General features: G+C 42.6%; 2 protein-coding genes and 1 long non-coding RNA gene across 9 annotated transcripts in view; 1 reads left to right on the top strand and 2 right to left on the bottom strand.

Moving 5' to 3' along the window:
• Nucleotides 1–478: 478 nt before the first annotated feature.
• Nucleotides 479–14662, bottom strand: LOC123643738. 2 transcript variants are annotated; one of them, XR_006736911.1, is made up of 3 exons: nt 14420–14662; nt 2052–2151; nt 479–551 (listed from the first exon to the last, which is right to left on the bottom strand). It is a non-coding gene; the product is annotated as an uncharacterized LOC123643738 (long non-coding RNA). The 2 variants fall into 2 exon arrangements; XR_006736912.1 differs by lacking the exon at nt 14420–14662 and adding an exon at nt 14005–14140.
• ZEB2 (zinc finger E-box binding homeobox 2) overlaps nt 13881–26064 on the top strand; it is a 132277-nt gene continuing 120093 nt past the window's right edge. Inside the window, exons 1-3 of one of the 4 annotated variants that reach the window (XM_045559426.1) lie at nt 18133–18221; nt 18365–18634; nt 21166–21307. In XM_045559426.1, the coding sequence (XP_045415382.1) occupies nt 21235–21307 (73 nt within the window). In that variant the 5' untranslated portion in view covers nt 18133–18221; nt 18365–18634; nt 21166–21234. Of the gene's footprint in view, nt 14106–18132; nt 18635–20868; nt 20929–21165; nt 21308–26064 lie in introns of those variants that run through there. The other 3 variants (XM_045559424.1, XM_045559425.1, XM_045559427.1) reach the window with 3 other exon arrangements.
• Nucleotides 17663–20498, bottom strand: LOC123643736. Of its 3 annotated transcripts, none has more exons than XR_006736907.1 (4): nt 20007–20498; nt 18463–18614; nt 17894–18358; nt 17663–17820 (listed from the first exon to the last, which is right to left on the bottom strand). XR_006736907.1 is itself a non-coding variant. In XM_045559430.1 (4 exons), exons 1-3 carry the CDS (start codon nt 20115–20117, stop codon nt 18338–18340), a joined length of 405 nt encoding a protein of 134 aa, XP_045415386.1. In that variant the 5' UTR covers nt 20118–20498; the 3' UTR covers nt 17663–17820; nt 18288–18337. The 3 variants fall into 3 exon arrangements, 2 of the variants coding, with proteins under 2 accessions (XP_045415386.1, XP_045415384.1); XM_045559430.1 differs by having other exon boundaries at nt 18288–18358; nt 18463–18735; XM_045559428.1 differs by having other exon boundaries at nt 17663–18358; nt 18463–19060.

The following is a 26064-nucleotide window of genomic DNA, read 5'->3' on the forward strand; positions in this document are numbered from 1 at the left end:
ACACATAAGGCTTAGGCTTCAGAGATTTGGGGGCCCATTCAAGGTGCTAGATTCAGGACGTATCTTAAAGCATGTCTGGAAAGCAAATGACTGGAGAGAAAAGTTTGGACAAAAATAGGTTTCATTTTCAATGATTTTTCAGCTTTTTCATTCCTTTTCTTTCTTTTTTCTTTCTTTTTTTTTTTTTTCATTCTTTAAATAAACCATCAAGCATCTGAGCTTGGAAACAATTTAAAAGAAAAAAATACATGGGTCATCTTTAACCACAGTCACTAAGGTGCTGACACCCAAACACGGACTGTTAACAGCATCAAAGCAAAATCCTTCATGCTGATGAAACACTTTGGCTGTTTGTGTTCCTCAGTGTCTAAAGAATATGCAGACCAAAAAGTCAAGCACATTTCAGAGGCAAATTATTTGTATTTTTAAATATGTGTTTGTAAAGTACCTGCCTGCCTGCAGCTGAGCGATTTCACAGGACATGGCACTTCCAGGGCTAAAGCCAGTAAAGTCCAAGGCAAGCAGAGGCCAAGTTGGTCACCCTATGTGTGCTTCAATAAAAAATGAAAACAGATGTGTGATCTCGAAATACACATCAAATCAATGCAGATATACTGAATTAATTTTAAAATAATACCATTCAAAAAATTTAAATGCAAAGTAATATATAATGTAAATTATACATTAATTATTCATTAATTCTCCCTACCGTCCTTTAGTTATTTCCACTTCCTTAACTCAATCAAATCTTAAAGGAAGTTATTAGGTGTATTTTCTAATCAGAAGGTCCCAGGGTCAAACTAAGAACTCATCCCAAGCCCACTGATCCTGTCATTTGGAAAATTTTGGAAACAAAATATATTTTTAATGTAAAATCATCTCAATACTGATTCATTTTTTTTTTTGCGCAATTCAAGTAAAATTTACTTTAGGCTGGAATATTGGTAAGATAAAGGAAATAATAATATTATCTGAACTATAGCCTTAACCCAACTTAAATAAAACATCACATCCTCTTCTGTATTACATCAATTGAGCTTAACATTTTCTTCTTGCTAAGAGATTTGTTAATGAGACTAATATGATAAAAGGAAGAAAGTTTTTATATTTACCCACTTTAATCACTCTCTACTTAATTTTTCATATCTTGAAGAAAAATTACAATATAGATTAGCAAATGAACAGTTGTTTCTTTCTAAATTCACTGTAGGTATATTTGTTTTCTCAGTTGATTTCTTTCAAATTTCCAATGATGTCTGCTGCAAATATTTTATTATTGAAATATTTTTATATGATTAAGAAATAGTGATAACGTAGGATTACTTCATCCAAAGATCCACAGGCATATGGAAAAGACTGCAAATGACCAAACAAGTCTACTGAGTGAAAAGTAATATAAAAATGAGTTTAAGAGACAGCTGGACATGTTTATGTAGGCAAAAGGGGTTGGAAGATATGCTGACAACACGAAGAGGTGTGTTGCAATAAACTTGAAGGAGACAGGCCATTGGGCCAACCATCCCTTTTCTATCCAGGAATTCCTTATGTTCTCATTAGTGTCTCACATCTGGACAGCTGCATTATTAAAAGTTGGCCCAAAACTTGAGTCAACGAAAGAGTCTCGTGTCTCAATTTCTCAATTTCATTCTTCCTTTACATATTAAACACACACACACACACAGTTTCCATTTTTGTTCAGGGAAGCATTTCATGTCCAGATGTCAGATTTTTGTGACTCATGGCCAAGGATGAGGAAAGGGCTTTGTGAACAAGCTTGTTCTGATCATGTCCACCTCGGACTGATACAAGTACATGTTCATGGCACCTCACTTTCATAAATACCACATTCTAAACAGTCCTTTGAGTAGCCACCTTTAGTACGGAGTCAGGCCTCAAGTTTCCATAGCCGAGTTTCTTTGGAAGAGAAAATGTTTTAAGGGTTAGAGAAAAAGGGCAGTTCTCTTTATTCCTTTATCTTTTCTCATCTTTTAAAATATGCCATTAGGAAAGATTCTTAAGACGATTGGTTAGAAGCCAAAAGTTTCACTGACCCTTTCAGTCATCGCCATTTCACATTTCTTGCCTCAGGAACTGGTTGAGCTTTCGGACGCTTTCACATTTTAGTTTATATGATGTGAGCACAACTTGCATCTGAATATAAACAGCAAACACCTGCATTAGCACTTTATAATTAACAAGCACTTAGATCTCTGCTGTCTTGTTTGCTCCAAATCACCATCCCATTATGTTGGTCCCACTTTATTTTACTCATAGAAACTGAGGCCCAGAGAAGTTAAGTGACTTGGCCAAAATCACTTGCCCAAGGGATAAGTTAAAACCTGTGCTACCCGGCTCAGCCTCTTTTATGAAAGACACCTGGAAACACAGGTATAAAAGTGACTTTACATTCAAACAGAAAATAAAGTTCCATTTTTAATGTGATTTTTAAAAATAAAGTTGAACAAAAACATAAACAATGAGCTTATGTCCACTGGATCCATTTCTAAAGACCCCAATCCACAGCATGGTAACAACATACACATGTGTGCCGTTTAGTTATTTCAAGTAAATAAAGATGCTTTAGGGAAAAAATTAATAGATTCACTAATTAAAGCCTCCTTTATAGTTTTGTTATCACATTTTTTTATTTCGGTTAAGAAAAAATGTACAAATATCAGTCAATAAGTAAATCAAAATGCTGAAGTTATTTGTTTATATTTATTTTAATTTCAGGCATCATACCTCTGCAGCAAAAACCCAAGCCTTACCTATATTCCAATGAGCTGACAATTACTGAAAATAACATTCTCCTAACAAAAGTCAAATCTACATTCAAAAGCTATTAATAGCTCTTGTTGCCAACAGAAGCCTTATTCAATATTTGGGCATAGCCGATATTACTGGGATACAAACAAACAGATGACAGAGAGAGGGGCAATGGTGGCAGGAAGGGCGGGGTTAGGAGTGAGGAAGAGAGACTACCACGCTAAGCCTGACACTAGGGAGGACCCAAACACCCTAAAGCCCCGCTCAGGAGCAGCCTCCAAACCCCCAATCCCTTCTGATATACTCATTGTGTCTGCTCTGATGCCCATTGTGCACTCTGGTTCTCTCTTGGAACAAATGCCCTGGCCTGAACCCTAGTCTAAGGTTGTTTCCCTGATAATCTATCTAGTCCTTGCCAATTTCCTATCAGGAACTACAGCCTATTCATGAGACCCAGCAGCTGACTGGGGTCCTATTACAACTGAGGCAGAACCTGAAGCAAGGAAGAGACACTGCCTCATACTGGCCAGAGGGGCTTCCGCCCACCAAAATAACCCATGGGCACTGAGGTCGGCCTCTTGAGAGCCCTGTTCACCAAAGCCCTTTAGCTTTCATTGGAGCATTGGCCTCTCCCCTCCCTCTCATCACACCCCCCCCATCTCTCTTCCAGCCTACTCCGAGGTCCCAACATGCCTTTAGCCCAAGCCTGGAAGGGTTATAATACGTCACAGGTGATTTAAACTAATTTCCATGGTGGTTGATGGATTTCAAGGACCTGACCTTCTGTGCATTAGGAAGATCTACTCTCGCCTTCACTTTATTTTGCAGCTATCATTTGACTAGATGGCCCTGCCTTCTATACTCCCAGCAGCATCCATCACACACAGTCTGTCTTCCCCGCTGGCCTGCAAGGACCAAGTCTGACTTGATCACTGTTTTGTCCTTATTTCCAGCAAGGAGCCCAGCACATAGTAGGGAATTAATAAGCACTGGCTGAATGAATAAATATATGAGACACATGTAACTGTCAAGTATTCCATTAGCTTGGGAAATAAAGTGCCCTATCACATATTGGAATTTATTAATTGGCTGATAATACTGATGCATTAACCAGCATATTTACATTAACTTTAACATATTTATGCATAGAAGCATATTTCAAAAAACTGCTTAACCAAGTTCTGGGGTTAGGAAAGAGGAAGATTATAAGTATCTTTGCATTTGCTTATTGCTTTAAAGTATATGCAGAATTTATTTTGTATCTCTGGCCACTCAAAAGTGAGTTAAAGCACAATTATATTAAATAATATGTTTTTACCTACCATTTTAACCTCTGTGAAATTTTTCTCCCTTCAAAATAGTAATTGCTAAATTTGCTTTATAAAATTCTGAGTAAAGAGAAGTAAAAATTAGCCTTTTACTGGAAGCATTATACAGCATTTCATTCAACAACAGAACTACAAAAAAAAGTACCTTTTCTTGAGACTCACATTTATCAGAAAAAATTCTAGAAAATTAGAGGTAACATGTTCAGATAGTCTCGTTATGTTTACTTAAAACTAAGAATTTTAAGAATTTATCACAAAAGGAACAAATTATTTTTTAAATGTTCAGTCTCTATAGGATCCTTACTACCCCTACTCTCTTATACCAAATAAACCCAAATTATTTTCCAATTTCACTACCAAACTGGTCTCTGAACAACTCTATTCATGATTTGGTGTCCCTGTGTACCAAGGAAAAGTAACACACCAGTTATGAAGAAGAAAAGGAAAATCAAAAACAATTCCTTCAGGTTTTCCTCCTGAAACCAAGGCTTCCTTGCTAATAGCTATTCATATATGATTTCTCCACACAAGGAGCTGCATCAGGACTAAACTGAGTCACGGGGCTCTGAGTTCAATTTTTACTTAGACAGTGGCCCGGAGTGACCAGTCCATTCAACATCCTATTTCCTCACCTGTCACATAAGAATAATATTTGCTCTTTACCAGTTACACAAAGATGCTTCCATATCTGAAGCACACTTGGGACTTCCAAAATGGGTTTAGTTATTTTGTCTTACTCCATCAAAATCTTAATCACCTCTTTTTCTGAACTGGACATAATAATATCTAAACCTTGAAAGTTTATCGTAAGGATCCAGTGAGATCAGGCATGTGAAAAAACTTTGAAATTTGAAAATGTGTTACATGTAAACCGTGTTTTTATTTTAATATCTTTGCAAGTGTTTGTCTAAACTAAATGCAAGTTATTCAAAAATAACGTAAGACATTTCCAACTTCTGGGTCTCGTATCACAATTAAGTGAATGAATGCAGTTGTAGCCTTCCTGTGACTAAATGCATTGTCAGTAGAACATGCATGCACATGGAGTTCTTATTCAGTGATGAAAATTAGTTTCTACCATGACATTGATACTCAGTTCAAAGTATTTTTAAGTGTTCCACTATGTCCCAGATACTTGCTAGGAGCTGGGGGTATAAAGATGAAAATGAGACTACTCTTAGCCTCAGAGAGGCCATATTCTAGTTAAGAGAAGACCCATAAAGGAACGATTGCAGTGCAAAGTGTTAAGTGCTATGAGGACTCAGACAGCCAGCCTGGACTTCCAGGAGGAGATGAAATGTGAGCTGAGTTAAGGAATCAACAGAAGTCAGCCACACGAAGGGAGTAGGAAAGAGCATTCCAAACAGAGTAAATAGCACAGGCAAAGGCCCTGACATTGGAAACAACATGCTTTGTTAGGTGGAAAATACAAACAATATTACAAACGTGGTATGTGCCATTTGAAGAGTGGTGGGAAAGGAGGTGAAGAAATGAAAATATTCCAGCTATAAGGCCTTATGCGATTTTGCTAAAGAACCTATGATTTGTCAAGTGGACACTATTCTTCTTACACAAGGGCACTTAAACCCTGGAGGCAGGTAGGATTAACATGGCCCAGCTTCTTGGGGTCTCAATTTTACCCGACAGTATGGGAGAGAAACAAAATTGAAGTACTATTAATTCAAAACAGTGTTTGTAAATAATAAAATACCTATCCTTGGGGTTGCCTCGATGGTAGAGTTTGAAAAGCACAGCAGGCATGTAATGGGGAACCACTGGTTTTATGTTCAAGAGTGACAGCATCAGATACATGTCTTAGATCACTCACTCACTCACTCTGGTGATGCTGTGAGGGAAGAAAGACTGCAAGCAGGAAGGCCAGTCAGGAGGTGGGCACAGTCTTCTAAGAAAGAGAGGATGAGTAGCTGAAAGAGGCTAGGCATGTAAGTGTGGAGGACTGCAATGCTTTGAGGAATAGGCAGAGGTAAGATCATTAGAGGTGTGGAGTGCTTGAACATGGAGGTTAAGGAAAAACAGGTGTCACATGTAAGCCCTGGGTTCGGGCTTGGAAGACTAGATGGACAGTGCTGCCATGGAACAAGTTGGAGTATATGGGAAAGAGAGAAAATGTAGAAGATTCAGCTTTGAACATGTGAATTTCTACATGCTGTGGAAAGCCAGGTGAAGAGGCTCCGAATTCATCCTGATAGTCTTCTCTGATTGTCCTTGCAAAAAATCTCACGTGCTTATAAAATGGTCAGAATTAGAGAGGCATTTTGCTTTATTTCCTTCCAACTTCAGTGGCCATCTCTAGAGTTCCTACCTGACCCAGACTCAGCTCCTTCATTGTTTTGTCTTCTGTCTGTCCACACCTAGGACAGAGCAGTAACTGCATGGGTGTGGCTTTCTTAAAGAAGCATTGACCCACTAGTTCTATATTGTTTCCTGGTTTTCTAACCTTTTTAATAGCAACACCATGTGTCACTGACAATATGGACTGCTCGTAAATAAGTAACCTAGAAGAATTCATTATCACATCACCTATCAATCCCATAGCCTCCTGAGTCTCTATTTTTGAACTTTATTTCACCTTCAACAATTTTTTTTTTATCAATTCCAACCCTGGTTTCCTGGTCTCCCCATTGTAATAAAACAGTTACTGATCTCAGGTGGGGAATAAGCATCAGAACCAGATGAACTCGCAAGACAAAAATCTTATGTTCCTATTCTCCTGTTTTCATGCAAATGTCCCCAGTAATTAAATCAGGGGGAAAAAATGTAGCAAAAACATATCAGCCAAATGGTTTCAAAAGAAGCTGTAAATATGGTCCTTTTTAGATCAGGTTCTAACTAGAGTAGGAGAAAGGGTAGCATTTGTTCTGATGAAGCAGTTTTTAAATTCTTGTCAGTGATTTCAAGAGAGATAACTGATGTATGTTGAAGAAGCCTGCAAGATTTTTAAATAGTTCGGACGCTACGGGGAGTATGTTTTTTCTTAAAGCAATGTACTCAGAAGTGTTGGCAAGATTTTATTTGAACGTAGAGTGCTTATGTGAGGAAGTTATTTTGAATTACCCTAGTATAAATATGTATGACTTTATTTGTATTGAAAATTTCCTTTGCAAGTGAGCGAATGAGGGACTGTTATATCTCTATTACTTTTTAAATGATTTAGGTATTTCATTTTGGAAATAAAATATACCCCCCAAATCAAAAGTAATATCAGAATTCTATTTGTGCCCACAGGTGATTTTTGTACCTACACTAATGCCTTTTAATTTTTATGTGCCACGTAGTACAAACAGTATCTGTTATCTTAAGTCTGGCTTTTTTATATGGCATTTATACATACATACATTCATTCATTTATCAGAAATGTATTCAGCCTCTCTCATGCACCAAGCACTTTGCTAGGCACCAGGCATACAGCAATAGTATCAAACTGTCCTTCATCATGACATATTTCAGCTAAACATTCTGTTTTCTCTAGGCAATTTTCTGTAGCACAGTGAAAATTTCAAATCCTAGGGTCCTATCTTACTATTTGAAAGCTAAGTCTACTGAATGCCACAGACAAGCCTAGCATCAGAAGCTAGTATTCCCTCTGAATAGAGAGCATTAAAAGAAAGTAAGAAGAGGTGAGGGCCCCAAGAAACGGGGCCTGAAACACAGGGAAGCAAGAAGAGAGAGGAAGGGTATTGGAGAAAGCCTCACAATCAGGAGTCAAACTTCTCTTAACACCTTTGGGCTACCAGTTGCTGTTCTACATGAAAATGAAGCTGCTAGCAGCAAAATCATCCGGCCAGTTAGCTGATGGAGCCTATTCATTTACTTAAAGAAGGAAAACCATAACAAAACCCCCCATCTTCTCTGTTTTCCTTCTTTAGCTATTGTGTTGGGTTGGAGAGGGGAAGGATCATTTATCCTAAATGATTACACTACTTCACACTTGCCTTCAAAATCAAACCATACCTTTACTAGTTTGCTTCATTCTCTCCTTATGATTTCTTTCCTTATTATACTTTAATATATTTACTTAAAAACAAACTTTAAAAGGGCTCACAGAGTCATTTAAAGAGTAAGACAAATATATAGATGCAATTCTGCATTTGCCCATTTAAATTATTTTTAGGCAATGTGTAAAAGTGACACAGAAAAAGGGGAATAAAATAACGTAATCAGGTATATAACTTGGTAAAAAGGTATATAAGCTTAAAGTAGGAGATCATATTTAGAGTTTATATCCCTCTAAAGCTTCTTAATAAATGACAGATTCCACAAACAATAAATATTACTGTGTATTAGGCACCGTTCCAGGGGGTTGTGAAAGATGCATCAGTGATAGATCACCTTCTTTTGTCAAATAAATCACTATTTGGAGATCCTAAATGAAGCAATAGTTTAAAAAATTTCCATGTGATGGTGCTCTGCCTCAATATCATAAAAGCATTACTTTGCCTCAAATTCAAAGTCCAATGTGATTTTTCAAATGACATTTGCAAGCATATTTCACCTAACCCTGAACAGTTCCCTCAACTACACAAGAATCCTCTTTAGGAGAAGCAAAACTTCAACATAGATCATCTTTACAGAATGGCTATGAAAAAACTATTATGAATAATCTTTCAGTATCCCATATAAATGCTAAATGATTGTAGGTACTAATATAGCTCAGGACTATGCTGATTTCTCTAAACTGAAATTCCAAATACTTAGCAGATAGATAAATCAGGCTTTAAAAGAATGCGGCTTTAAGTTTTCCTTCTTGTTTTAAAAGACCAAATATTTTCTGTGAACTTTCAGCTTTGTTCTGTCCCTTTTGTCTAGAAGGGTGTTAGCTGAGTGCCAAGAACAACAGGTAAACCAGCTTCCCTCAACCCAGAAAAATTACGCCTTTGCCACAGGAGCCATACTTATGGTTCCACAATGGCCAGGGAAAAACCTAATAGGAACAGATTTTTCTGCATGTGTAGCAAAGTTAGTTCCAGAGAGAGAGAGAAAGAAGCCTGGTTTGCACTGTAGCAGAACCACTGGAACAATATGCTCCCTGTGTCCATAGCCCAGTCCTCCCCTGACACCCTCCTTTCTAGGGCATAGGGTAGAAAAGTCACATACACAGTAGATCATGCCAGGGCCTGCTGACACAACCCTACTCCCAAATTTGCAGGCAGGAGAGTGAGGCAATGTCTGTACTATATACATAGTCTTACTTTTTTAAAGCAGATACTTCAGCACTCAACTCAGGGTGGGGAGTGGAAAAAAGATAATGCAGGCAAATTTTCTCAGTGCTATTCCATCCCTTCTACTCCTTCCCAACTCCTTTAAGCCTCTGAAGTTTTGGCAAAAGTAGGGAAAGAGCTTGGAATGGTATTAAGACCCCCTTCTTTTTACCTTGGATAAATAGGATCTTTGACACTTCTTGACCACACTAAGGTGGCTGCAGGAGTGCTTTCTCTTATAACAGGTCGTATAGAGGGTACTTGTTAGAAAAAAATTTTTCCTTACAATTGCAAATGGAAGTGTGAAATATATCATCAAATTTGAAAGTACACACATTTATTCATCTCAGCTGTTTATACAGTGATGCTTATAATCATGACCACCCCACTTTTTCTACTACAAATTAAGAAATTCTAGGAGCTTATTACTTTTCCAACTTTGTTATCAGTAAAAGTAACTTCTGTATGATGCAGAACCCAGGTAAATAATTCCTAATAAAAATCACAAAATTATTAAAGCAATTAAATAAATAATAAAATTATTAAAAATAATAAGATAAAATAAACACCACCTAAAAGACATGTTACATCCACTTTGGTTTTTCATAATTAAACTTCATATATTTTTTGGGCAATTCATGAGTAGGAATTACTATTTATTGATACACCTACCCTGTGCCAGACATTTCACATATATAGTCACATTTTTTTCACTGCAACCAGCTTGAATCTAAGTACTCTTTTGCTCATTTTTAAAATGAGGTTCATGGAGGTTAAATAACTTGTTCTCCATACACAATTAGTATTCAGAAAGCAGAAAGTCAAATCCAGTTCCTCTAATTCCAAAGCCTATATATTATGCTATCTCCGAGGAAAATATGAAGAATCTAGTGTCATATATACACTGATGTCCAATTTCCAGACAACAAGTGCTAAAACAAGTTGTATAAGAAATATGAACAAAAACTGCTCCATGATATGCCTGGATCATGAAATTTCCTTCATCATTAGCTTGTCCTGTGCTTGGGCCCAACGCTGGGACACTGGGGCTGGGGTGTAGCAAGAACCTTCCATGGAAGCTTTTCCTGAGTGGGGGGTCTTGGAGAAGAGACTGGACCAGGAAACACACTTTATCTGGGAAACCAGAGGCACCAAAGCCAGAGAAACTTTGGCTCAAGGACTTAAGCCAGTATCGTAACTGGAAAAATGAGCCTAAGTGTTAGGTCCAAAAGGCAAAATAAGCCATACGTAGAAAAACAAGGACCAACCACGGCATCCAGGAGGACTGGAAGTGGGTCACAAAGCAGTGTGCAGAGTGGGTGGGCACAAGCAGTTCTGAAGGACGTCTGTGGAAGGGGGAAAGATGCTGGATGTCACATGAACATGGTGTTGGCTGTGGGGATGGAGCTGGCAGACTCAAAGGCCCACAAAGAATCAGACACTGGAATTCTGGGGAAAGTCATTGACTCTCCCCAGGCCACAATTTTCTCATCTAATAAAATGGAACCAGTTGTAACCCCTTCAAATCTGCTATCGAAATTAAATGATATGTAAAGAAATTTAGTGTTGTGCCAAGCCCAGGGAAGCAGCTTTTTTCCCTTAGCTATTATTACTTTATAGTTGTGATTGCCATGGAGATGATGATAATTTTTGAGAGTAAGGGTTTTATATTTAAGTACCTGAAAGAACTCTACAAGAAAAAAAATCACCCCTAGAATGGTGCAAAATTAGAACTGAGTACAGTTTGAAGTTTATAGTTTTGACCTTTTAACAGAATAAGTATTAAAGAAGACCTCAAAGCAAGCACAAAGTGATTTCCAGGTCACTAGACAATTGGTAGGTGCAAACCATTTCTGGTCCCATTCCCAGGAGGAAAAAAGGTACAGGCCACTCCTGATCCCCTATGCTGATGTCCAAATGACCCTTTGGATAGTTCCGACCTTCAAGGATCATGGAATGGACCATTTGAGAAAAGGAATAAATTAAGGGATGCTTTAAAAACTACAAATACAAGTGTTTTGAGAAGTCTTGAAAACAGGAACAACAAAAAAGCCATCAGTGTTAGGATTAGATATCACAACAGTTTTTCCCCCTAGCTTTTGCATTGATTTTTTAGTTTTACATCAAAGAGAAAATCTGGCCTTGTGGATGCTTAAGACACTAGGGAATTTCATTTTCCACTTAATAAACTGATTTTCTCCCCTACTATAGGTACTTGAAATTAGTGCAAACCCCAGGATAGCTACAATTCCAAAAGGGAATGCTCAGTTCATTATGAATGGTCTTAAAGCAAATAGTGCTCTGACAGCCAAATTCCTGGTCTTCAAATTTGTAAGTTTGCCCTTTTTTCCACAAGTCTTACTCAAGACCGCTTCTGAGCTTTTGCAAATTTAACCCTTAGACTCACAGACAATAAGTTACTAAAGAACACAGGAAACTTCAAGTTCATACATTCGGACTAAATTCCTTTTCAAAAGAAGTCTAATATTTATAACCAAATTATGAGCATATTAAATTCAATAAATTAACTGCTGGACTAACAGAAAGGAAATACTGTATTTATTTTCACTTCTGTGGCTACGCATCCTTTGAATAGTTCTAAGGAATCATAAACCACCCATAAATCCTATGATGCTTTCCATTTTCTTTCTTCACTTAATGACATAGCACTCATTTTTCAATTTAAAAAATGAATGATCCTAAAAGGTAAATAGCTGTTTTTAATAATCAAAATTAATTTATACTGTCTTTAGTTGATCTGTATGCTCCATGTTATTTGTTCAACCTTTCATTATAATAAAGCTACAATATAGTGAAGTCTCATATATTACTTCATTTAATTCTCAATAAAATCCTAAGGAATAGGCATTATTCATGTACCCACATTGTAGATAAGGAAATAAACTTAGAGTAGATTGCCTGTAATCACACAGGTAGTAGTCTGCAGGGCTAGTATTCAAAATAGATACTTTGAACCTCAACTGGCACAGGAGTATAAAATATCAGGAATATACTTGCTTAATCATTTTTAAATAATTTAAATCAGCCCACACATTAAGTAAAAGATAAAAAATGATCTTAAATACCAGGCCTGAATTGTCAATTGCCTCAATTTTCCTCTTTTAGACTTGTATAAATGGTTACAACTAAAAATTTCAATGACCAAATTCCAGTAAAAAAATATAGTGCATAATTAATGCACATCTCTGGATTTGGGGAGGAGAGTGACTTAATTTTACATAGGGTATTGTTTTTCCTAATTAACCGCAGTTCTGCTACACGTTTGTATGTGATTGTAACATAAATGCTTTACAAATTAAGAAGTTTTATGGATATCTACAAAGACTATTACAGCTCAATAAATAAACTTTTACAAGTATAGAAGAGAAATTTTACATTAAACTGTTACTTTGTTTCTTCCTGACAGAATGATTTTTTTAAAAAAACACATTTAAAATCAAGTATTAGATATGCAAATATGTGTTCAGATCAGAGATACCAAAATTATTCAAATGATTAATTATTCATCATAAAATGTCAATTAATAATTATGAAGCAGAAAAAGCATCTTTCTAATGCATCTTTATTTTTCTTGGCCTAAAAAGGGCTTAATATACATGTTCAATTGACTTCTAACAAGTTTTAAAAATTCAACAAACAAACTGTAAACAAGTGCAAACTCTGCATTTTAATGAGAACAACAAATATGCCCAAAGTGAGGGAAAGAGTAAAATAATAATAATAAGGAAAATAAAAACAGCCACATTCGTGATATATGTAGGCTCATGCTCACTCACCTGCTAGGTAAAGGACAGCAACCTAGCCAAGAAAACAAACCAACTACTCAAGTTGTGAATTTGCTTAGCAATGTACAAAATACATGACATGATGTTTCTCTCTGAATTGGTCAATCTTTGTTGGAAATCAGGGGGAGTGCTTTGAAAAATTTTTTACACTTTCCAAACAGTCATTAAAAGAAAAAGCACAGTTTAAGTTTCTTAAAATTACCTATTGTAATTTCTAAAGTCTGTTAACCACTACTAAAATATCAGTATAAATAAAATTTTTCACATTACCTTAATTCTAAAGAATTTCCCTATGCCAAGTATTATTCATTTTTTCCAGGAAGATCATATCTTTTAAAAAAAAAATTATCAGTCTGAGCTGATGTGATAATACAGAAGGACAAACCATTATGATCACCGAACTATTGATTTATTTTATTATTATTATGTTACTTTTCACTGACACCTGGTGAACTTGCAGTCTCTGAGATCCGGAGAGTTATTTTAGTCAGGGTGTCCCTGCCCTCCTGCTGGTAGATTAATTACATATTAAACATCGTGTTTTCAAAACGAAATGATAAATCTGGACACATAAAGGAGGCACAAAAAGAATCACAGCGAGGGAGAAGAGGAGATGTTAAGAAAGAAAACAAGAAATTGCAAAAGGGAGCCATCAAATAGAAAAAAGGAGAATGTAGGAAATGCAACTGGGAAGGAATTTCAAGAAAATAAGGATAAAGGGCAGGGAGGGCTGAGAGGAGGGCGAGAGGGAGGAAGGGGGAAGAAGGAGGGAGAATTTTGGTTTTCAGTTCCCTGGCGAGGCTGCTGGCGTCCGCGCCCCGAACGCCCAGCCTTCCAAGTTGGGGCGAGAGCCACCTCCTCGGGCCTGCGTCGCATCCAACTTACTCCAAGTTTTCTGGTGACTCCTACAGGGCCCCTTTCCGTCCCCCCCTTAGTGAGATTGACAGTCGCGTGGAGGAGGCTTTTCCAGCACAGCCTTTCTCATGGTAATCAGCCCCCAACACCAACTCCCGGCCGCGGCCGCTGCGCTCGGAGCGCGGCTCGCGGACCCGGGACCGGAAACGGGGCGGCGGGCGGGGAGCGGGCGGGCGGGGTCAGCTGACCCGGCGGCGGGGCGGGGGTCGCGGGGTTCCCGGGCGGGGACAGGTCTGGGGGAGGGCGAGCGGCGGGGGGGGTGGCGACGCCCCCTCCCACGTGCTCCTCCGCCTGTGCGGCGGGGCCTCCGCTTGAGATCAAACGGAGGGACCGAAGCGGGGTGGGGGGGACCGAGCGCGCGGAATATTGGGGACAACGAGCAGACCTGTTTTGCATCAATAAATTAAGATGCTCATTTGGGTCCTGAAGTTTGCTGGTTCCTGTCAGTAGAGACGTTGGCAAAAGCCCTGCAGCCGAGATTCAGCCTTTACTTCAAAAAAATAAAATAAAATAAAATAAACCCCTCAGCTGGCCGCCCTGCGGGGGCCAGGTGACGTGCGAGATTCCACAGCCTGCGGGCCTCGCAGCAGGGATGTTAGGGACGGGCTGAGGTTCTCCGGTCCTGTTTTGGTTTTGTTTGAAAGGGCTTCTCAGAGAGATGCTCCTGATTTTTTTTTTTTTTTTAATAGACTTTCCCCTCCTATCCTAGGCTCAACTCCGAAAGGATTGGATTGCGAGTTTGCACGTGAGAAAACCGTTTGGCTTGGCTTAGACCCCTGCCGCCCCCCACCCCCTCCACACACACCCAATCCAGGGGTCCCCTGTATCACCCTTTGCTTGCAACTCTAAAAGAAGTTGCCTACCTCCTGCGTAACGACACAGGGTCGAAATAATTCCTCTAGATGAAAGATCAATTCCATTGCAAAACGAGAATAGGTTCCTTTTTTTATTTTCTCCACATGGTACAAAATAAACAATTTACTAAAAAAAAAAATCATTAGCTGTGGCCAAATTCGAATTCCTTCTACAGCCTGTGTGTTCAAGGGCAGAAACATTGTATCTCTTAGGGCATCTGGGCCGGCGAGCGGAGCTGGGGGTGGGGGAGGGGGGAGCGGCTGTGAAAGTTTAGGAAATTGACAGACTGAGAGGTGAATGGGGGGACAGGCACCAGAACCTGGCTGCAGGGAATTGGAAAACAAAAGTGCATCCTTCTCACCCTGCCTGGGTGGAGGGAATCCTGAGGGAGGCGGTTTGTTTTACCCAAGGAAACTCTAAAGAATTATTTTTGCCCCTTCGATGTCGACTGCAATATTATTTCACATTTGCGTGTATCTGTTGTTTTAATCCCCTTCGTCTCTGCTAATCTCGAAGTGGATTATTAATGGGGAAGACAGACAGGGAAGGAGCGATTCATTTGCAGGACTTATTTTGCTGTACGAGGAGCCGAAAGCCAGCAGCCCCCAGTCCTCTCTCCACTTTTCCTTGCGTCCTGCGTTCCTGCATCCCGCGGATCCCACGGTCCCCATTGTCCCCGACCTGGCCCTCACATTGAGGGAGTGTTCCGAACAGATTTATATTCCGGCTTCCTTCGATTCCACCGCTTCTGCGGTGGTGGGAACTCTCTCGGCCGAATGCCTGGGGAGGGGCGTGCCAGGCAGGGGCGGGGGACAACTAGCCGCGCGCTCAACCCTCGCGGAGACCCTACACTACCGTACAAACGTCCACCTTGACCGAACCTTGAAGATAGCTTTTTTTACCCCAAATCAAATACTTGCAGGTCGGAACTCCCAGTGCTAAATGTTGGGGACTGCCTCCTGCCACTTGAACGATTACTGAGCCCAGGGTAATCAGATGATTAGGTGTTTTTAATGGAAATACTTGAGTCTTTTTTTTTTTAAGTCAGATCCTAAGTAACCTGACATTCAATATACATAATAAAGACAAGTGTTTTGTTAGCTATTGGATTGGATCCTTTGACCTGAGGTTGTGCCTGTGAGTGTGTGTCTGGGCTGCAAGCCTCCAATGGCTACCTGGTGTCCTGGAGAGGGGTCTTGCCTGGAATCACTCCATGCCTTGGGCTTCTTCTTCCTTGGGAACGGGAGTAGGACGGCTGAAAAGCAAACTTCTAGAGAACGCTGGACTCAAATTTTTAAATTTAAAAAAAAGAAAAAAGAGGAAGGAGGAAGACAAAAAAAGGACATGAACAGTGGTGCTAAATCTCAGAGGAAGAACTTGATAAGTCATACATATATTTAGAATAGATATATAATAGTGAAAGAAATATAAAATCAAGAATGTGTCTAAGCCATATTGGAAATCTTTGATTTTCTTTATCAATAAGTGTTAGACTGAAGATCCTGAATGCTCCTCTTCTATAGCTACTTTATGATGGGAATGAGAGGGAGAGATTAATTTATCCAGCTATTTTCATTGTAATAAATACTTAAATTAGGAAAGAGATGAGTCTGTAACCAACTGTGAAAATCTACTTTCTTGCATCCCAGAACAAGATCTAGCTATGGTCATGCTGGGTGGCTATTAACCCCCCCCCCAAAAAAATAAACATACTAAATACAAAGACATGTACCTCTGGGAGTGTAGATGTGGCAACCCATGTGGTGGCTTTTCCCTCCTTTGAGTGCATATGCCAGTGAGTCTTGCATTCAAAGTCTTGCTTTAGGCACACATTCAAAAGCACAGTTCAAAGCAGTTTATCTTAATATAAGTAAAAGTCTAGTGTTGGATCAGGGTATTATTTGTTTCAGATTTCATCAGACTGGAAACAGGCGGTTGTAACGTATCTAACAATATTAAAGGAGAAAAATTGGTGTGAGGCAGCTCTTTGGTCTTCTTCACACCTCCACCTTTACCTTTCCAAGGAAGCCCAAAGGCTGTGGGACTGGAAGTTTATTTGTGCTCTGAGGTTCTCAAGCACTTTCACTCAAAAAAAGAAAAAGAAAAAAAAAAGCCTCACAGTTCTTTAAGAAATTGAGCCTGGAACCATCTGAGGCTAAGAGATTTCTTCCTTTTCCGATAAATGCCTGTGCTCAGCATCCTCAAATTTGGCTGTCTTTATTTACTTCTATATTAGTTCCAATTATGTGCAGTGTAAACCAGCTTTTTGATTAACAAAACAGCAGAGCATTGGTTAAGAACACTTAAACTTCAAAAAAATTCCCCTGGGAAGTGGGCTCTGAATTGGTTAATAATGTGCAGTACTTGCTAAATTGCTGACTTCCAGATGTGGAAAATATCTTTCTTGTTTAGGACCTATGTAACCTGATTGGATTACGACAGAAGCGTCACGTTGGAAGCTTTTGAGTGATTATTTAATTAACCATACAGTAGAAAGCTGTATTCTCCAGGAAATCCCTTCCATATTTGCATAACCAATCCCTTCAGAGCAAAGGTGGAGTCTTTTCTTTTTAATTTTACTTTAATTGCAATATCAAAAAATATATACTCCAAAACTTAGACCCCATGCCGTTTAATATCATGCTCTTCCTTCCCTGCTAAGTTTCTCTATGGCCTTTCTCCTTTTTCTTCCTGCCTCCCTATACACACTCCCTCACTTTGTAGTGAGGTCTTTCTTAGATGTAGAGAGATTCAGAGATCGGTCAAGCGAGCGTTCTATGTTAATTTACTTAGAGACCCTTTATTAAAATGCCAAACTACTTTTTAATATTGGGATTCAATCCAGAAATTCATCACACACACACCCTAACACACATGCCCTAAGATGCAGCTCACATGCAGCAGCATTTTTTTTTCTTCTGGCTCTGGCATCTAAAAAGGAAAAAAAAAAAATTAAGAGAAAGGGCAAAGAATTTAGTTCCAGAAGCCGTGCTGAGACATCCACACAACTTGATGTGCATCTCAGATCTGGTCATTAGAGATATCTGTATAAGAAGAGACGATCTGGATGGAGGACCTAGGATCTTTCCCTTTAACTTTCGCCCCTTGGAGTTCTCCAGTTCTGTGAATGGTGTGCACCGTTTTCCGCCCTGTACTCTGTAGGATTTAGTGATGAGGATAATGATGCCAAAGGCTTGACGGGGGGGGGGGGGAGGGGGGGTTGGGCGTGGAGAAAGGAGGGAGGGAGGGAGCCGCCGAAAGGGAGGGAGAGAGAGGAAGGGAGGGAGGTGGAATTTCATTTCTTCCACTAAAGCGTTTGCGGAGACTTCAAGGTATAATCTATCCCAGATCCTTTCCCAGAGAGAAACTTGGCGATCACGTTTTCACATGATGCTCACGCTCAGGGCGCTTCAATTATCCCTCCCCACAAAGATAGGTGGCGCGTGTTTCAGGGTCTCTCCTCTCTCTCCTACAGAAAAGAAAAAGAAAAAAATGTCATTAGAAGAGGCGTAACACGTCAGTCCGTCCCCAGGTTTGTGTTTCCTGGAGTGGCCGAAAGAGATCAGTTCTAACCTGCTCCGCAGGAATAACGGTCCTGCCTCCCGACACTCTTGGCGAGGTTTTTGTACAGTTTGCTCCGGGAGCTGTTTCTTCGCTTCCACCTTTTTCTCCCCCACACTTCGCGGCTTCTTCATGCTTTTTCTTCTCACCATTTCTGGCCAAAACTACAAACAAGACTTCGCAGGTAGGTTTTTTTCTTCCCTTTTCTCTCTTTTTATCCCTTTTTGGTGTGCTCGTCCCCCATCCTCTTTTTCTAATTTTCTCATTTTGAGTGGGGATGTGAGTCTGAAGTGAGAAGGGGTGTCCGTGGGCAGGAATTTCAGGTGGGTTTAGCTCCTTTATGGCAAGCTTTTCCCAAGAGTAGCTTCTTCGCTTTCTCTCGCAGTCTCGCTCTATCTCCTTCCTTTTCTCTCCTTTTTTTCTCCTCCAAATAATTTGCACGGTACCTGTCCATTCAGGTAACCAAAGGTGCCTCTTGCTACCCAGCCTAGGAAAAGTTTTATTGAGAACTATATAGCTGGAATAAAAACTCATCAAGGGGAGAGCTACTGCTCTATTTTCGCATCTACTTTCTATTCATTATATTCAACAATTAGAACTTGGCAAATACCTGTTAATAATTACAAAACTTAGTGAATATAGAACTACCAAATTCGGGGGCAAGTCTTTCTCCTAGACATGGCAGTCCATCCTCTCCCACCGGAGAAGGCTGTTTTCTAAGCAGAAAGTTGCTTGTTTTTGTCTGCTTAGCGAGTTTCATTTCTTTATTTCATTCTTTGTGTGTGTATGTGTGTGAAGTAACACCTCACTTCTGTGATTATAAATAAAGAAGTGAAAGTCCTCATGGAACTTGAGTCGTTTACCAAGTGGAGGGGGGGGTTCACTACAGCTGGGAGGAAAACTGCTGTCAGGATATCAGGGTTTTAAATTAGGAAAACTTTTGAAATTGTATTTTAAATGGCTGAGTAATATAGACATGGACTTAATAGGAGACACATACACACACATATCCCATTCCATACTTTGGCACTGAAAAGTAGAGAGAGAGAGAGAGATATCAGGAGTTCCCAGGAACAGTGATGAGCCCGGCTAACATGAATGTGTTTATCTCCCACCTACTTATATATTTTACATGCTCACCCTGTAATGATGAGGGCAAGATTACTAACTCCAGAGTTAGGAATAACAGGCGAAGATAAAGTTTACAGCACAAATGCCCTGTCTCTCCCTCACACACACATGCTCATAAAACTAGCAACTTACTTTATTAAACATGTATTTATATGCAATCGTGTGTAAGTCTCAGCATGAATACAGACAGGCCAGCTGTTTCATCCCAGACATTTGTGTGACCATTTATTTATTTCAGGATTTTCCCCAACAATTTCAGATCAATAGGACAGGCAAGAAATGATAAAATGTGTCAAACAAATTAAAAGTCTCCTACTATGTATGCCTAGGTAAATTTAAGGTGCTTTCTAAAACATCCACTTCCCCTTCTCTCCCCCCACCCCCACTTCACCCCTCTGAGCAAATGTGTGGAAACTGATACTCACTTTCCAGGTTTTCTGCAAAGCTTCTAGCACAGGAGACAATAGGTGCGGGGCGTGGGGACTGAGTGTGCTTGGCAGAGAAAGGGTTAATGGCCCTTGTGTTACAGTTTGCATCTGTTACATCTTTTATAGCCCCCTGTTTAAACTAATCCTCGAGGCACAGCATCTTCCCAACCTCCACCGAGTTTCGGGATTCTCCTCCTCTCCTGCCTGCCTCCGAGGTTCCCCTACTCCAAGTTTTGACAGTTTCAGCTGAAAAAATGCAGCGCCTCTCTCGATTTTTAGGTACAAAAGTTTCGAAGCCAGAAAGGATAGGATCATTTAGTAGAGCTTAAAAGTATTGCCGTAGTGGTTAGACTTTCTCTTTCCTTTCTTGAGGGGGGAAAAAAAAAGAAAAAAAAATTTTCTACTGGAACTATTTAAGGGAACCAGTGTGGGGGAGCATGTGTGTCAGTGAGGTGGGGGGAAATACTTAAGTAAATATTGTCAAAGTGGTGGGGGGTGGGGGGGAAGGGACAGTGTCCAAAGAGGCTTATAATTATATTTCTTATTGCGGCGTAAAACGGGAAATCTTAATTTGGGGGCGGGGGGTGGGGGGAGGAAGAGACAGTGCCTCGATAAACTCCAAAAGGGGAGGGGAGGGGGCACGGGCGAGTGGGCTTCCTATAATTACTATTATCAATTTGCCCGAGTGTGCTTCATCCAGGGGCTGTTTCGCGTTGTTTGTTTGTTTGTTTCCTCTGGGAAATGGGGGGGGGTGTGAGAAAAGATGAGAGCGAAAGAAAGCCTCGTCTCACCCCAAGTTCCCGAGCCGGGCTGAGGACTTTTCGGAGGAAAGGGTCCGCCTAGCCCTGAGTCAAGCAGTCTTACTGTACCGCCGTGTGCATTCCCTCATACGGTCAGGAGTTATGACTCATTTGAAGATGTAATTCTTGTCTCTGATCCCCTCGCGGGTGCAACACACCAAACAGTAACAAACACAAAGCGCCTCGGGGCCAAGGCTGGGGTGGGGGGGCGGGGAGGGGGCCGCCGAAGTTTCGCTTTGGCGTTGGGGGGCGCGGATGGGTGCTCGCCGGGGCCCTGGCCCGGCTCCCTTGGGCGGCCCGCGCGCGTTTCAATGGGCGCGGGCGATGCCCACATTGTCGCTGTGTTTGGTTGCTAGATCGAGCCTGCGTGCTGCCGAAGCAGGGCGCCGAGTCCATGCGAACTGCCATCTGATCCGCTCTTATCAATGAAGCAGCCGATCATGGCGGATGGCCCCCGGTGCAAGAGGCGCAAACAAGCCAATCCCAGGAGGAAAAACGGTAAGAAGCGGCCCGAACCAAACTTTTCCGGGCCACTCCGCGGCTCGAGACCCGGGGAGAACGAGGGGAAAGGGAAAAGGAACCGAGGCGGCGGCGGCGGCGGCGGCGCCGGGGCTCGCGGGCGAGCCTCCCTCCGCGGCCGGCGCCTGAGCCCGGCGCGCGCGGCGGCCGGACCGGGGGGAGTTGGGGAAGTGCCGGGCAAAGTGAGCGTCGGGCGCCCGGGGGCTCCGGGCGCGGGGGTCCGGCGGGGGCCCCGCGCCCCCGGCCCCGCCGCCGCCTCGCGCCCCCACCTCCGCCCTCCCTCCCTCCGCCTCCCGCTCCGCTCGCGCCCGGCCCGCCGGGTCTCCGGCCGGGCTTCGGGAGCGCCCGGCGAGGGCAGGGCGGGGGCCCGGGCGCCAGGTCCTGCAGGATCCCGGGGCGGGGGCGGGGGTGGCAGAGGGACTGCGAGGGCGGGAGAGGGGACCCGGGGCTGTGGCTCAGCAAGGCGTAAAGTTTCTTGCCGGAGTCTCCCGGCCGCCTCTCCGTGCGCCAAGTAACGGTCCGCGGGCAGCGGGGCCCGGCCCAGCGCTCCCGGCCCCGGAGGTGGGAGGGACTCGGCCGGCCCCGCGCGGGGTCCGGCGGGGTCGGTGCGGGCGCGGGGACGAACGACTCCTCTCCAGCAGGCTCTGGCCCCCACGCTGGGGACTGGAGGAGTCGCAGGGCGCAGCGAGACTTTTCCGGGCAGTTTCTATGTGGTCAGGAGCAGCCCGAGCCCGTTATCCAGGCTGAGTCAGGAAGGAGGAAGGAGATGGGGGTGCGAGGGGGACACACAGACCAGAGGTGGAAGATTACAGGGGAGGGTGACAGTTTAGTAGGTCCATCTTGGAGAGAGGCAGAGAAGCGACGAGGGGAAAGGGAGTGAGAAACAGAGAGGAAGACAGCGACAGAGAGACCCCCTAGGTATTACCCCAAACAAAATCGTGGGAATAAAAGAGAAAAGTGATTGGCAAGAGCGCGGAAGGCGCCTGGGGGAGGGGAGAGGGCTGGGGACGAGCGAGGGTGCCGGGGGGAGCTGACGGAGGATAACTGAGTTTAAAAAGAAAAAATCCAACCCCCCAAAACAAACAAGCGAACAAGCTCCGGCTCAGACTCGGAAAGGAAACTTCTCGCTCCCCTCGCTCTCAGCCCGATCGCCCGGCGCGGGGCCGCGTAGACGCTCCCGAGCCAGGCGCGGAGACGCAGCGCCGGCCCGGCCTCCCGGCCTCCCGCAAGCCCAGCCCGCGCCTCGCTGGGACCGCCGGGCCCACTTGGAGCAACTTTCCTCTAGAGAAGACAATTGTGCGCGCCCCCGGCCTGCACCAGAGCTGCGCAGCGCGGGGAGGGGGCGGCTGGGGGCGCAGTGTGGGGTGCTGGAAGGCGAAAAACACAAAGACGAGAGAATTTTGATTAGAGACGAATGATGCATCTCTCTCTCTCTCTCTCTCTCTCTCTCTCTCTCTCTCTCTCGTGTGTGTGTGTGTGTGTGTGTGTGTGTGTGTGTGTGTGTGTGTCTTTTGCTTGTTGTGGTGGAGGTGTCGAGCCATATGGGGGAGTGATAGAGAAATTTTAGTCAGAAACTGTTCCTTACGTTATCCTGCCTTTCCCCTTTGTGCTGTCTTTGATCTATTTGCTTGGCTTAGTATTACAGAAAAACAAGTACAATAATATATTCCGAGCTGCTTCCCCAAGATTCAGTTCAGGCTGCCTCTTTTTAAGTCTCTCTCCCTCTCTCTCTCTGCCCCTTCTCTTTTCTCCCTTCCCCCCCACATACTCTCCCTCCTTCTTAATTTAATTTTTTTTCACTCTGGTGTCTGGCATTATTTAAGGTGGTCCTTACACAGGAGACCTCCCCTTCCCCATCTCTGGGTAATTTAGTAGTCACTAAAATTACACCTAATGTCCCTCTCTCCTATCCTGTGTTTCCTCTGTTCCTTTTATTAAATGTTGGTTATTGATTTTCTAAAATCAATGTCTGTTGTGGGGCTTTTTTCCCCCACTTACAAGTATCTAAAGCACATTGCTGATCAACTGGATAACAAAAGCTTTGTGTCAAGGAGGGTTTTTTTTTTTTCTTATGTTAAACAGTCATTTTTTGAGAGAAAAAAGAATGAGATTTATAACAAGGCTCCCAGAAGTGTTCTTTTGCAGGGAAGACTATTTAGAGTGTTTGTTTCTTCTTGCCTTCCTTCCTCCTTCCACCCTCTTCGGGATTTTGCCACCAATGACCAGCCTGGCCCCAGCAGTGAGGTCAGGCCAGAGCCCAGGTCTAGGGAAATAGAGGGATCCCAGCTTCCTGGGAACCCCTAGAGGGGGGCTGGCAGAGAGGGAGGCCCCTGAGGGGCTTCGCAGCTGGAGTGGAGTGCCAGCAGTCATGGACACTGCAACCGTCTCCCCTCCACCCAGCCACTAACTTGGGAGAAGCCTCCACACTCCGAAGTGGAAAGTTGAATTGCACATTTTAAAGCGTTTAGCCCAAACCCTGCACACTTAACATCAAGCCTGTCTATTGCTTACAGCTTCTCTAACTTTGACTATTGCCTGTCTCTTTTTCCAAATAATCTGTGAGAAAACATGCTGTATATTGGTTACTTGTCAGTGTTTTTCATTGGGTTTAATCAGACTGAGCAATGTCCTGATTTTGAGAAGCAGGTAGAAGAGCCCACCCCCTCTTCCATTTTCTTTCTCATCAAACACATATCCAATGCCTTTCCCTTTGGGAATTGCTAGGATTTATCTGAACTGAGTGGATTTTTCTTCTTTCCTGGATTCATGGAAAAGATGTCACTTTTGAGCTTGTGTCTTTGCTGATAACACTAAATATGATGATGCTTATCAAAATCATATAGAAATTGCTGGAAAGGAATAATGGCAATAATAACCATAGAAGTAGAAGCTGCAAGGGGAAAAAAAAAGAGATGGTCATCCAGGAACCTAGAATGGCACTTTATATAATTTTAATGAAGTCAACAGTGTATATATAGACTAAGGCGACAAGGAGATAAAACGTATAAAGCAGTGTGTGTGTTTGAAAGGCTGGTCAAGAATGTGGCTTAGAAGACAATGCTGTATACAATTATTAAAAAGCAAAGAAGAAGGAGGCAGTTCGAGGAAAATAAATGTACAAAGAGAGAAACAAGAGTCTCAAATCTAACCTTCCAGATTCTCAGGCTAGCAAGATGCCTGGCAAAGGCAGTGCCAGGGCCAGATTAACCCATAGCAGGCAGGCAGTCTCCTTTCCCCCACATGGAAGGGATGAAATCTCTTCCCAGAAAATAAGATATGCAGGAGGAAAGGGGTAGTGGGGTGAGGGGGAAGGAGGCAAAAAGCGAGTTGAGTTGCCCGCAGACAAGAATGTGTGTCGGTTTCAAGAAAGTTCAGTCAGATGATCCTCAGTCGCCTGACTCACTTTGTAACACTTTCACTGAAGCTGGAGAGGAGGGGGAAAACCCAGCCCCCCTGTTTCATTCCCCTGATTATACCCCACTATCTCTACACAGCCTTGGAGTCAGAAATTAGCACTCGGAGCGCGAGATGCCCTGCTGCTGCCTGCCACCGGCACGGCCCGTTTGTAACTTGCAAAGTTTGTTGCTTTTGCCCCTGATTCGGGCAGCAGTTCCCGGGATGCTCCTGCCTCCCTGCTGCCTCCCACGGAGCCGAGGAGAGGGGCCTGCCTCCCCAGCCCGCCGCCTCCCAGCATCGGCCTCCGAACAACCGCACAGGCACATGCACGTTGTCACAAAAATCAAATCCGGAAACTGCTTGTTTCAGAGAAGGGAATGAAGTTGTCTTTCAAAGGAAAACTGAATTAGGAGGAGTGGGGGGAAGGAAATGGAAGAAGGAAAGAACAGTTAAATTTCATTTTTCTGCAAAGTTTCCGCTAAAGGGTTGGGGACTGTGTCAGGGAGTGGGGGAGCTTTCTACAAATGCCTCTGGTCTCTGGTTTTCAGTGGAAAAGAAAAGGGATCAAGTTGAATGTTCTCAGGGCTTTGGATCCGAGAGTAGAAACAATCAGATGAGCAGAAATGATCGCCCCTGTTTAAAATAAGTCGTCACTCCTCCTTACCACTTCCTTAAAGGGAGTGGAGGTGCTGATAGTGGTGCTCAGAGGCTATGAGGGTCGGAGAATTTGCTCCCGACAGTGATGCTTAAATGAAAAGGAAAGGATATGCAATCAACTCCTTCTTCAGGAGATGACTTCTATCTCTGCTCCCTAAGAGGTGAAGTTGGGATGGGGCAACCGAGAGTCAGAGCCCTTCAATATGCATTGAGGCAGGGAAGTTTCCTTCCGATTACAGTCGTCAGTTCAGACTTGGTTATCTTTGCAGGGTTGGAAATCTTTGGCAAGTAGCTTTCTTCATAAAGTTGATGGGCTTATAGGGAACCTATTTTGCTGACTCTCAAAGCACTCAGGCAGCTTGTGTGGCAGGTACCAGTCCTGAGGGTGCTCCAAAGATATCCATCTCCATCCTTTTCTCTCAGTGGAGATCTTCTGCAAGTTTTGTAAAGCTGCACACACACAAGGCTGGGAGCTATGTATCTAGACTGATCTATTTGTTTTATTTCAGTTTGGAAAAACTAAGTCAATTGGGGTAAAAACATGCTTTTCTTCATAGCGCAGCCAGTAGCCTGGTGGCGTCCATAGCATCATGGTCCACCAGGGGTAAGGGTGGGCTGAGGATTTTAAACTTCACATTGTTTATCTGTTGCCAAATAAAAATTAATTCAGGTCTTTAAACATT

The sequence above is a fragment of the Lemur catta genome, chromosome 8 (assembly GCF_020740605.2).
Source record: "Lemur catta isolate mLemCat1 chromosome 8, mLemCat1.pri, whole genome shotgun sequence".
In the NCBI taxonomy this organism is placed as follows: domain Eukaryota; kingdom Metazoa; phylum Chordata; class Mammalia; order Primates; family Lemuridae; genus Lemur; species Lemur catta.